Source organism: Leptopilina heterotoma, unplaced genomic scaffold (genome assembly GCF_015476425.1).
Source record: "Leptopilina heterotoma isolate Lh14 unplaced genomic scaffold, ASM1547642v1 Lhet_335, whole genome shotgun sequence".
NCBI classification, from domain to species: Eukaryota; Metazoa; Arthropoda; class Insecta; order Hymenoptera; family Figitidae; genus Leptopilina; species Leptopilina heterotoma.
This window is the reverse complement of record NW_025111024.1, coordinates 250,086-264,365: the sequence shown is the minus strand read 5'-3', so window position 1 is coordinate 264,365 and position 14,280 is coordinate 250,086. Positions and strand designations below refer to the sequence as shown.

Genomic DNA, 14,280 nt, shown 5'->3' with positions numbered 1-14,280 from the left:
TGAAATCATCGGAGAAATAACACCTTCTGATGCCGAACTCCACACTACGTTCGTTGTGGCCATTCCACACGAATTTGCCGAAGTGGTTATTACCGAATTAGACACACAAGTTTCACAAGCCGATACTGCTCTAATGCAAGTGAAGACTGACAATAATTCGTCATTTTGAAACCGCTGTGAAGGTCCTATAAAATCCAAATCATTTCCTGTCAAAACTTGGGAACTTTTCTTCCCTGTCATGTTACCGACACAAGAACTAAATTCTGTGACCCCTTCCTGATCTGTTTTGCAATCAAATGACCCTCAGATTTTCTTAGTTAGTCCCTTCATTGTCTCACACAACAATACACCTCGAATGTCACTCGCTCCACACATTTCAAAGCAAGACCCAAAACCAATCAGCCCAAAATAAACCAAAAATTCAACAAAATGTTTATGTTACGGATATATTGATAACGCGCTTTGTCCAAATAAATAAAATAGACAAAATACAAACAACTTCACAATTTTGTACACTCAAATAAAATCAAAATCTCACAAATAAAAACTCAAATATTTTTCATAAATAAATTTTCCACAAAATAATATTCAAGAAAATTTTCCAGCTGTCAATTTTTAACCGATTTAAAAATTAACCAATACTTTTCAACCTTAATTTGACCCTTCGGCCTAAAATGCCGCGTCAAATTTCTCTTTGAAAAATATCAATCAATTCTCCCAAAAAGGAGAAAAGGTTCATTGACCGCTGAGAATTATGAAAAATGTCACATTTAGCGAACCAAAAATAGAAACTGTTTTCCACCCAAAGAAATGAAAAACGTAAATTCCCAACAAATTTATCCGCTAAAATTTCCACTAAAATCCACAAATTATTAATGAATTTTACCACAAAAAATCTTTTACCAAAACTAAAAAATTTTTGTAAACCGTAAAATTCAATATGGTCGTGACAGACGCTATCCAAAATTTTCTGGCGGCTAACTTTTCCCGCGCTCTAAAAATTATCGCGTCTCTCTATACAACCGCGTCCTTTTATAAAAATTCCAAAATTATTCCAACAGAAAATTTAAAAGACGTTATCAAAAAGGACAAACAACACTAAAATATTCCAAATCACTCACAAAAAACAAACCACAAAATCAAAATTAAATATGGCCAGAAACAATAAATAAAATTATAGTTTCCACTAGACGCAAAAGTATTGACCTATCAATACTTCCCCGCGTCACTGACCATGTCCTGTGATGAGTACACTCATTGCCCAAAACGCAATTCCCAAAAAATTGTAATAAAGCCGATATAATATTCAAAATTTCGATTTTTCCGTTTACCCGTCAAACACGAATTTCCCAAGAAAAATAATACTGGCTGTAAATTTCTTCCAGAATGTTCACAACAAATAAACCCAAAATTCAATTCGAAAATTGAAATTATTATAGACGCGACATTTCTCCGCACGCCTTCACTTTCGCGCCAATTCAAAAATGCCGGTATTACGTGAACAAACACATGTTTAACCCAAAAATTTTCATTTTGAATTTAACACTGAAAAAATTACACACAGCCAAACCTCAATATTTTTCATATGAGCCCAAAATTCCTGCGTCCGATCCCAACCAAGAAACCACAGCCAATTATTTTGGCCAAACTATCACCAATTTCACAAATTCAAAATCACATGGTGATGTGCCCAAAGAAAATCCTCATCGCCTCTGTCCCAAAGTCCAACGCTTAGCCTGCCCCACGTTGGGCGCCAAAATTATAACAGATCTTTTATTAGTAACAACTAACTTGTATCGACCGTTTAATGATACACAAAAACCTTAAATTACCTGAGAGGAGATTCCGCTTCGGACTTATAAACCGACGGATACAAACGACGGCGAAACGAGACACGATGAAACTTGGACACAACGATTTACCAACGGCGACTCTTACAAACACAAATCCGACGACACAAACAATAAATAAATAAACTCATAAAACACAAAAGATTCACTTAAACAATTGACAATTTATTGAAACCCAAAACTTGAATACAAAACGACTCTAAAAACCCTGAGGTTCCCAAAAGTGGAAACCCCGAGTAAAACTCAACCTAATAATTAGATGGCCCACGAGCTACTGAAGAATGAATTTCACGTTGACCGGCTTCTTCCTTCTTTTCCGTCCTTTTCTAATTTTGATAAGGGCCCACATATGACCCTCTCACTCACTCGAATGGACAGCGACAACCTGTAAAGAAAACTCGGGAGGGACCGCAGAGATTCGGGACTTTTCGCAACCTCGCATGCGCAATTCATTTTCACAGAGATTTCCACAGAGAAAATATCCCTTGACCAAATGAAATTTAGATAATCCCAATGATAGGAACCACACAAGATTTATGTAACGAAATGCTTCGTTACATATTTAATAGTTTGATATTAGTGGCGTTTCAATTTCTACCACAAAAAGTCCAATTTTTCTTCACGAAATCGAAATATTTAAAAAAGCATTTTTTTGTTTAAAGATCTGCTCATTTACTTTAAAAAAGAAAAATACTTTGTTGTGATATTATAAATCTCCTTACAGAATGAGAAAATAGTAGTCAAATTTTGACGCCTTTTACGCATTTTTGCCGCTTCTGTCACTTGCACGCTGACGCCAATTCTGACGCACTGCCGCTCAAGTGGTTAAACCTTGGAAAAGATTGAGTCATTTTCTTCGGTTTTGTGAAAAAAATATTTTTTTTGGCTCAACTTTGATGTCAACTTCAGGGACCTCATTGTTTTTAAACTTTAAAATGTCAGAATTTTGACTTCATATAAAAAATATAATTATATATTCATTCTAAAGTGATTATATTAAGAAAATAATATTATTTATTAAGTTTTCACAATATTTCTGAAAATATTTAATAAATAAATGCTCACAGTAAATTGATGAAAAGATTTGCATGAATAATCTTTAAAATCCATAAAATATACATGACTTCCATAATACACATTTATTTTATAATGTAGAATAAGAATTGTAATGTTATTACAAGCGAAATAATTTTTCATACAAATTTAAATAATATAGGGCAGATTGGAGTATTGTGGGACACACTTTATCTTAGCTCAATATATATCTTACACAAAAATTTGTTTTTTCAAATTTTTCCTGTCAGCAGAAGGTATAAAGTAACATATATATATCATAGTCAGTTTCCCAAAATTATCACTTATGTACCTAAAAGAAATTTCAGTTTTACCAAAGAGTATACTTTTACTTCCTCAAAAAACGTGGCTCACAATTTTCCAAATTTTTCATTTTACAAAAAGCTTTGTATTATTTAGTAATTCAAATTTGATGCAAAAATTTTTTTTGGAGTCAAAGTACCAATGCCACGCAATAATTAAAAAAATATTTTCCTTGATTAAATCTTGAAAATCCTTGTAAAAACAATAAATGCTGATGGAAAATTTACTTTGGACGAACAAAAAAAATTTTAAAAATTGGATGATGAAACTTATATTAATAAATAATGGAGGTGGTCCACAATTCCCTAATTAATTGAAGTACAATTATTATTGTCAGTATATATCTGAACAGTACTATTTATTCTTTTGTTGAAATTAGTTGGTAATTGAAAAAGTGCATGAAAAATAAGTTAAATATCAATTAAAATAATCGAAAGAGAATAAAAATAAATTAATTCATTACTTTTCAATTTCCTAAACATTTTAAATTTGCATAATTTTTAAAACAAGAATAATACGTACTGTATGAAAAGTTGTAAAACTTATTTTAATGTTTGAAGAATTGTAGAAATAACCCCTCCCATTTGCTAAATAATTAATTTTTAAAGTTATTCTAAGAACCATGATTTATAGTTTTGTCAGGTTCAGTTGGAGCTTGTTTCAAAGGAGCACTTTCGTATCTATCAAAACTTTGCAATTGTCCAAAAACCTTTCGTCCGGGAATTCTTCCATTTTCCTTAACATTCACTTCTGTTCCAATCTGCATTGGCCATGGAATATCCTGATTATCTCTTGTCTTTCTCTCTTGACTACTATTAATCATATCATCGTCTCTCCTTAAATTTTCTTTATGAGTTGGTACCAAATCCCGATCTGAAGGAGTTCGATGTCCACTTTCCATGTGATAAGGACTGATTCGATCATAAAATGATGGCCGCTTGTATCCATCATAATCATAATTATCATAGGGATATCTAAAGAAAGGACGCATGCTGGGTTCTCGAATATACTTTTGACCACCTAATGAATTTCGAGAAGCTAATACACCTGGTGGCACTCTTAGTGGACCGTCGTATGGTCTTGGATAATTACCCATTTCTGGTTTTCTAACAATATCAGGTAATGTTGCGTAGTAGATGATTCTTTTTGGTTTAGCCGGGATCCTGTTTCTCTCATAGGATTCAAAATTATTCACAGGGTACTGTTCGTAATAAGGGGGAGGCATTGATTCTCCTCGGTATCGATAATCTCTCTCGGTTCTATAACGATTTGGATAATAATAACCTTGAGAATTCGTATCGTAGGTCCTATCATGACTTGGATAAATTGGAACGTCATAGTCATCATAAGTTCTAGCAACTGGCATGTCTCGGGATTCTCTGCTTTCGGCAAAATATCTTCGATTGCTGGTAATGAAATCAGTTTGAGGTAAGTGAATTCTTCTAGATGAAACCGCAATGTCCTGATTGTCCGGCAATACTTGATGAAGGGGAGTTCGATGACGAAATTCAACAGAAATTGGTTGTTTTGACCAAGAATCTGGCGAGTTTAGTCGAGCTTCTCGAACACTTTTAGATGCTGATATTTGTTCCATTTTTGGCTCTAGGTCACGACGAACTCGGGATTCTGAAATATTAATATAACAGTGAAATAACAATTCAACGAGTAAGTACCTATATTTACAATATTGAAAATTAAAAAATCTGTAATTCTGTATTTTTTGGTAACTTCTTCTTTTATCACCTGAAGTAGATTTTACAAAAGACAAGTTTCAATTAATATTTTTATAGTTAGAATTATAGGGTTTTCCTTTATTGAATATCTTCTAGTAAAAAGGTAAGTTAGAAAAAAATTCGGCACTGTTCATTTCTACATGATTGTGTTTTTACACGTGAAAAAACACGCATAATTACATTTACGGCGCACATGACGATCCCCTACAGATAATTGTATAAAATTTTTGATAGACAGAATTTCAACTGGTAGAATGGACTTTAACAGACTTTTTATTTCTGCAAATTAGTATATCTTAGAATGCGTAAGTACGAAAAATTTCTTATAAACAAATTATTATAATTTAAACATTCAGTAAAATTAATTTTTAAGTGAAAAAAATTATAATTGAGAGAATTTTTAAGAATATAATTTTTTTATTAAATTAAAATTACTTAAAAGAGTACTATTATTTAAACGAAATGTCGTTCAAAAGAATAGTTGTTTAAGATCAATTTTATGTGACAAATATTTCATACGTGAATTTGTTATTTTAACCGAAATTTCTTTTGACGAAATTTTTTATTGTTCAGAAATCTATTTGAGAAAAAGTATATCTGTTAGAATATCGATTCAGTAGAATATTTGTTTAGAAAAATTTAAAGTAAAACAGAAGAATATTTGAAAAAATCTTTTTTAGTCGAATTTTTATTTCATCAAATTATTATTTTATTAAATTTCCATTTAATTAATTTTCTACATTACAAAATTTCTATATAATCAAATTTTTATTTGATCAAATTTCTCCTTATCAGAATGTTTATATTTTCAAATTTTTATTCCATAGAATTTTTTTGTGCTTATAATATGCGCCCATATAGTGTCACATGGATGACACTTGTGCTGCCGTGCTAAGTAAAAAAGTCTTTAAAAGACATTTGGTTTAAGGTTGTTTTTCCCTTAATATAACAAGCTAACATCAGCCTAAAAACAAATGACAGTTATAAAATTTTTTATTTTGTACGGCGGTATGAGTATTCATTTGCCTGTACCGCAAGTGAGACTTATAGTAGTATGCAGTAAGTGACGTTTATAAGTGAATTTTATAAATGTATGGATATAATTTAAAAAAATTCTTTTTAAAGTTATAAGCAAACACACTTTTTTAATCAAAAATACAGAAATTTTTGTAATATAAAACTATAGCTATAAGTAGTCTCCCAAACATACCTAAATATTGGTAAAAAGAATTTTGCTATAATTCTTACCATATATTAATACATATGGACAATACTATTTTTAGAAACACGACTTGTAGGTTTCTGAGGTCAGAAAAATCGCAATCAGTTAAAAAATCACAATTGGAAATTTTTCTTCCTTTAAGGAAAAAAGGTACCTGCTTCTGTGAATATGCTGTATTCAAGTTTATCCTCATCAGAAAGTAATTCTTTGAGCTTTGTCGTGTCTATCCTTCGAAGATAAGAATTTAACTTCCGCTCTTGTCTTTCAAAGTCGATTTCATCAACTTCATCTGCTTCCACTCGTGAATTTCGCAGTCTGTTCATCAAATCAGTGTTTTCTATTTCCGATTGAAAAGTGTCCTTGTAATGTTGAGGTAGTCGCCCCACTCCACTGATAGTGCGTATTTCCAAGGAAGAGGCCTCCTTACGAGGCCAGGACAGACGATGAGAATTAGGTTGTAGTGATGGTGAAACATCCCATGCTTTGCCAACACCGGATGCTCTTGCTTCAATCGTCAACGTCAAGGTCATCGTTAACCTTGATAACACAATCATGTGCAATCTATAATGAACAATGAAAAATACTTTTTAATTAACAATTTCAGACATGGCTTATTAACGTGAATTATAACAATAATTTATAAATAATGAGAAATTTTCAATGAAACTTGTGAAGCTTAATGGTTTTTATTGTATTTATTTTTTATCGTACCCGATTTTAATAAATATTTTTGGCAAAAAATAACAATTTAAATGCTGAATTCTCAGTTTCCTGGAATATCCCATTGTGACAATGAAAATTTTTAGTAGACTAAATAAATATTGTTTTTAAGCGTTTAAATGCGAATTTACTCTTGGATTTCAATTTTAAATAGTTCTACTTTATACAAAAATATAAATTATGATTTATTAATATTATTTTGAATTTTCTTTCTCGAATTTTTTGTCATCAGTCTTCTAACACAAAAAATGTTAAAATTTTCAAGAATTTTCATTACGATTAATTCACCATTCTTTACAGTGTAAGTGATTATTCAAAGCAACGCGGTTTACTTAATTTTTAATTGAGTAATTGACAAATTCTCAGTATCCTGGCACGCATTTAAAAAAAATATTTTATTTTAAAATCAAGAACATTCATTAGTAATTAATTAATGTTTGGAAGAAAGTCGGGAAATATATAAGATAGAGCAAAAACTGATTTAGTAATCTTTGTTTCATTACTTTTTCAAAGTGATTTTTATGTACTTCCAGAAAAGTTCATGACACTAGCTGACACTGTGTCTGAGAAAGTCGGGAATGTCAAAGAACTTTGATGCGTAAGATCTCAGTGCGCACCAGTCTCAACAATCCCCAGGTGAAAATGATTTGTCCGAAAAACGCTAGAAATTCGTTTAAAATTCGTTCAGTTATCGTTCAACGTGGGAAATCGTATTGACCCGTTAATGTCTACGGTAAAATTTTGTAAAATTTGGGTTCAATTTTCTTTATGGATTCCGGACGTTTTTTTAAACAAATTTCCATTACGCACGTAATTTTTGTATAAACTTCGTTCAGAAAAATGGTCAAAAATTTAAAAAAAAATTACAGCAAACTTTACGTGCGGAATTCTTATCGAATTTCTAGCGGAATTTCTGAAAAACTTAATAAAAAAAATTTGTTAGTAATACATACGAATTTCGTACAAAATCAGTACGGAAAAGTGGTCGAATTTAAAAGCAAAAAGTTTTAGTAAAAATTACGTGCGTAATTTCTTTTAAAAAACGTCAGGAATTCGTACAGAAAATTGAACCGGAATTTTACAAAATTTTACCTTAACCTTCCTATGGTTTGTTCCGAGTTAACTTGGGGTAAATTGACTGTACCAAAACGGTTAACCCTGAGTATACTCGGGGTAACTAAATATTTTATAACTCGTCAACAATACATTGGAATTACATAATCCAAAATGGAAATTGAAGCTAAATGCTATAAGCTTTTCAAAAATATTTGTTAGCAATAATAAAAAAATATTTTATCAAAGTTACGTAACTTTAAATGTTAGTTAAACAAGCAAGTTTTTTAATAAGTAGATAATGTGCATTTAATCAAAAAGTTTATGAAATCAGCTTATGAAAATCATTACTCGGGGGGTTTTTGGGGTCGCTTATTACGAACCTGGCATCAGATTTTCAAAATTTAAAATGGCGGATCCAATATGGCGGATATTAAAGAAAATTTGATTAAAAATAATAATTCTTTGAAAAAGGTCCGTCATATTGGATCCGTTATTTTGAATTTTCAAAAATAGACACTGGATTCGTAATCAGCGACCCCAAAAACTATTAAAGTATGTTGAGATATAAAATTTTTTATGCAGGATAAATTGAACCATTTTGGTACAGATTTCTGCAATTTAATTAAACCGTAGGAGGAATATATTTTTATGAATTTTGTATTCCGTTTTTTCTATTAATATATTACGAATTACTATCAAAGCGCCACACGAATTTCTGTAGGAATTTAACCCGAATTCTGAACTATTTCTGAATTTGCCGCAAGAGCGAAGTAAGGATGGCAATCGTACGAAGTCAGAATTGCCATTTCCGACCGAGTCGCATACGATGTTTTTCGTCAAATAGCGCGATAAACAAGACGCATCTGTAAAGTAAATCCAAAAATGAATATGTACTTTGAAAATACATTGAATGTATTCCTTAATTAGTAATTTAGTTAGTTTGTTATAAAGTTAATTAGTTAGTAACTAATTTAGTTAGTAAGTTAGTTAATAATTCATGACTTGGTTTTGATTTGGTTTTCTGCTCAAAATCTAGAATAAAATATAATTTTTCCTGGCTCTTTTTATTTTGTTTATAATTACATATTTATTTATATTTTTGTGTTTATTCAAATATTTAAGACTAATGAACAATTTAGTTTACCAATAACACTTATTAATATTAATATCTAAGAATGAAAAATTCGCACGCATGGGGGATTGAACTCTAGACCCTGGAGACACAACGCATGTGCGTTACCACGCAGCCACGGTGACCAGAAATATATATATATAATCATGACCAGATAAACTGTTTAGTAACTTGTCAGAGACTTGACGGCTTATCTTGTTGAAATTTAGAAAAATGTAAACTTTGGTAATGTGACAGTGAAACGATCATAACTTTTAAATAAAGTTACGTTAGACTTTTCTGTTTTTGACCGTATGGAACATAAAAATTATTTTTAATATCTTATTATAAATAATTGACTAAGAGTGTATTTTTATGGGACTGGTGCTTTGTTTTTTTCCTTAGTAACTGGTCAGTTTCTGTGTCAGCAGTTTCTTTTTTTGATAGTGTCAAGATTTTCTGGCTAGAGATTAAGAAAAATCTTGGATAATTCTTTTAATAGGATTCCGGCAAGTTTTTCTGATCAGTGGTGGACCAGTTTTTCTAGGTGGAATCTTAAATAATTCTTTAAATCAGTGACTTGCCAGTGTCTGGAAAGAAATTCTTGTTACGATTATGATCAGATTTTCTGGCCAGTGACTTGACAAAAGTACTGTTTACAAAGGGGAATTGTTTTTATCCAGTGAAACTGTCCAGTCACTTATTCAGGACTGACCAGATTGTCTTGGCAAGTAAAACTCGCTCTCGACTCTACAGCTGCTGGAAGAAAACAAGTAATACTTGACAAATTTCTACCTGGGAAGAAAAGTTGTTCCAGTGTTTCAAAATTTTTACTTTTTTAACATCCTCCTTTCACCGAAAACTACAATAGAGAATATAGAGTATAGAGAATTTCGAAAAATAATAATTATTCTGGTATATTCCTTCCGGTATTAGATCTGATCGGCTCCGGACAGCTGGCCACACGTATATCCGACCATCGGTCAACACTCCAATTCTCCATAACAAATATAATTTCCCAGTCGCTTCCGTACTATTATATTCAGTTCCGCCCTACCCTGAATCCGGTCTTTCCGCAATTGTTTGGTCATTTACATGCATCACGAAAATTAACTCCAATAAAGTAACTCTAAAATTTTATTTCTTAATATACTTCCTTCATATATGCATTCAATATTCATATTTCATTCATTTGATATTATAAAAGAGTTTGGTAATAGTTTTTTTACTTCTACTACTTAATATTTTTTTAATGTTATATTATGTTATTTTTAATTTTTTTCTTTCAATTTCATTTTTATTAGCATAGTTTTAACTTATTCATAATTGTATACACCCAAGTTTCATCAATTCTTTAAGAATTCTTGTTTAATTATGTAGTTTTTTCGCGAAAAGTACAATTTTTATATATTTTATTAATGCACTATTTGGCGTAAAGCAATTTGTAGTTTGTTTTTCAACAATAAAACAAATGTCAAAAATATGTAAAACTTTTAAAAATTTACGCTTATATCGTAAAATAAAGTCGACAAAGTAGACTCTCTTCATGCGGACATACATACGCATAAATGCATTAGTTCTAAACTGCAATTATTTGACCCGGACACTCAATTAAAATTTTTTGAATCTATTGTTGAATCACCTGACAACAAAAGCTTATTAAAAAATAGAACTTCTTAAAAAATTTGTTTACTAATTTTGAAAAATTTTAATAAAAAACTCAATATTACTAAATGAAATAGTAAAAGTTTATTAAAAATTAGTGAAAATGATTAGCAAATTGAGTTAGTGGGGGTAGCTCTTTACTACAATTCAGACCTAGAGAGTTAGAAGTATTTTTTATACAATCTACACTGAAAAAACAATTTATTTGATTCAAATGACCGATTATTTGACTATTATCAAATAAATACTTACTTGAATAAAATAATTTTTAGGGATCATCCATAAACTACGTTACCAATTTATGGGGACGGGGTTCAAAAATATATAAAAATGCATTTTACGCAATGGTAACAAGAGGGGCAGGGGGTCCAAAAAGTATCAAAAGTTGGTAACGTAGTTTATGGACGACCCCTTATTTGAATCTAATAAATTTTATTTGTATTAATTAGTTTCGTATTTGAAGAAAATACCATTTATTTGATTCAATTAGAAATCATTTTATTCAAGTAAATATTTATTTGATAATAGACAAGTAATCGGTTATTTGAAAAAATAATTTTTTTTTCAGTGTAAAAAGAAAAAATTATTGCATCTAGAAAACACTTGTAAATAGTTTAATGTTCGGTCACATAAAACAGTCATCAAGAGGTTACTCACATTTTATGCAATGTGAAAGACATGATTGTAGACTGGCTGGATATCACGATAGCGGAACGAATCCTCACAGGATTCGATGTCCTGCTGTTATCTGGATCGCTCACACAGTTATGTCCTCGTCTTTACAGTTAGAAACTGCTTCTCGATAATTTTCTAAATTTCCAGATTCAAGTTTTTGTTATTACTCAAAATTAAAGTTTTGTTTTAAAATAATAATAATTCAATCACAATCATTTATTCATTATCTTTAATTTTTTTCAAAAATAAATATTACATATATATTTTATAATTTATAGCATTTATTTATATTTGAACGTTACTTAATAAATAAAAATTGCTTCCTCATAAAGGAAGCTTTGTATTAGCAAAATTTTGGATTGTCATTTTTTGACATATTTATAAATTTTTTTTTATTATGCCTAATACTTTAGTACTTTATATATGCACAGAAACTCCCCGTATAAATGTTCTAAACAAATAAAAAAAATTTCGACGTATTTTGATCTTTGAAGTTCAAAAAACGGATTTTAAAAATTTGTCCCGATGTGTGTGTGTGTGTGTGTGTGTACTAACATTACATTTGCCTCAATATCTCAGAACGAGAAAGAGCTAAAGGCCTCAATTTTTTTTTAAATTGTAGGTCTCCCCGGGGGACATAAAATGAGAGTATTTTCAGCCCGATTGATGAAGTTCAACTATTTTTTTTTTGTATTTTTCATTTTGTAAAAAAACGTTTTTTGGACATAACTTAAAAAAATGTTAGGACACTTATAAATCTTTTTCTTTAGTTATGTAGAGTTTTTTCACACGCATCTTTTGAGCCCTAATTAAACATTTTTCGTCCATATTAACCGGAGATATTAAACTTTTAAAAATCAAAAATTTTGGAAAATAAGACTTTTTTCAACATTCTTGTTTATTAACTTATATGTAATTATTCAACTATTGTTACCATCTTATAGAATATATAAAAACACATTTTTTGGACCAAGATTTAATGATTTTGAACCCTTTTATAAAAAGTAATTCTTATATTTTAATTATTCTTATTTCTATGAGGAAGCAAAGTGTTCATGAAATGAACACAAAATTATAAAAATGTACAACTTGGCAGCGGTTTTTAAAAAAGAATCATTTTATTATTTCTTTATTAATATTTAATTTAATTAATATTTAAAATTTCTCGTTCTATTAAGTTCATTAAATTATTTTTTGAATACCTATTTGAAATTTATAACACATACCCTAAAAAAAGTAATCTCATAATTAGAGAAAAAATTTTCTTACAATATCCTCTCAAAACAATAGGATTCAACTTGAATGTAGAATATTTTTATTCATTGGTGGTTAACAAATAATTATATTTATTTAATTAAAAACATTAAATTTAGTTCATCAAAATAGCTTTCCTTTATCAGTTCATAACCATAACTGGCAAAAAATATGCGAGAGGAAAATCCTCTAAAGTTAAGGCTATTACTTTGATACCATATAATATGAGGAAAATATGCATTTAGTTATAATCGAATAGTATGAAACATTTACTTCATTCTTTTATATTATTCTGTTTCAATGCAATAAACTATAATTAAACCAATAATTTTTATCTAATTAACTTAAAAATTATTTCAAAAAATAAATTTTTATTTAATAATATTCAAATAGTTCATTATTTTAATCAATTAAATTTATTTTAATCAATTAAATTTTTCTTAGCACCGGAAGTAAACAATTATATAACTCGATATAATAAATTAAAATAAATAAACATACATAATAAAAAAACATATTATAATTTTAAAATTAAAATACCATTTGTTTAGTGAAAATAACGTAATTGAAAATTACTTTTAGAATTTCTTCCAAAAATTCTAAAATCATTTGAAAATTTTATGATTTTATTATTATAATATAACTGAAAAAATAAAATATAAAAATGCGATTTACAAATTACCTTGTTATTAAAAAATTCGTAACCATCTTCACTCTTCAAAGCACTCGGAACAACTGAGCTTTAGTCATTCAAACTATTACATTTACATAGAAGTATTTGATTCGTTTGTAACACACTTACCTTTCTACGTTTTACAAGAACCGTTGTTTTCTATACGTGAAAACTTGTCACTCGTGTAGAAATTGCAGTGTGGCACTGTTAGGGGCCGTAAATGTTTTCCCTTATGATATTAGGGGCTAAATAGGGCAAATTGATAGTGACTCCACTAGTTTCGTTACACAAAATGTTATGGGGTCCGTCAGTGGAAAATTAATGTGGCCCAAAACAAGTACCCCTATTAAAGCCCTTCTAATTACAAATGACCGCCTACATACAAAAAACCTGGTTTTTACTACTTTTTAACTATTTCTTGTAGTTTCAGGAGGCATAACTGATTAGGAGGATGAGTAAATAATTATCATAGTTCCAGGAGGCGCCAATAAAAAAACGTAATTGAAACAACTATAAAAAACAATTAAATTAATTATTTAAAGTAGTAAAAATGAATTTATTTATTTAGGTTTTATAATTGTTTAATTTCATTTTTTAATCTTTTCCCCTACCTACTTTTGTTTATATATACCTTATATATTTAATATAAATGTACCTAACAGAAAAAATTCCCAAACGCCGGGAATTGAACTGACGACCATAACATTCGCAAACTGATATCCTACACGGATAAAAAAGGATAATTAAACTTATTATGAGAAATATAAGTTTAACCCTAATTACACTGACTGGGACCGTTATAAGGGATTTACTTCAAGTTCCACATTATAAACAAATTGTTTAAATAAACTTAATTTTTGCTTGCAGAAATTGTTTTAATTTTCTAATTAATAAATTAATAATAATAAATAATTATATGATAATATAGGGGAGAGTGGGGCGAA

At 29.5% G+C, this 14,280-nt stretch overlaps 1 protein-coding gene across 1 annotated transcript; it reads right to left on the bottom strand.

Moving 5' to 3' along the window:
• Window positions 1-2,974: 2,974 nt before the first annotated feature.
• LOC122505042 lies at window positions 2,975-13,457 on the bottom strand. Its single transcript, XM_043616455.1, has 4 exons — window positions 13,346-13,457; window positions 11,392-11,544; window positions 6,337-6,743; window positions 2,975-4,853 (listed from the first exon to the last, which is right to left on the bottom strand). Exons 2-4 carry the CDS (start codon window positions 11,412-11,414, stop codon window positions 3,841-3,843), a joined length of 1,443 nt encoding a protein of 480 aa, XP_043472390.1. The 5' UTR covers window positions 11,415-11,544; window positions 13,346-13,457; the 3' UTR covers window positions 2,975-3,840.
• Between the last annotated feature and the right edge of the window lie 823 nt (window positions 13,458-14,280).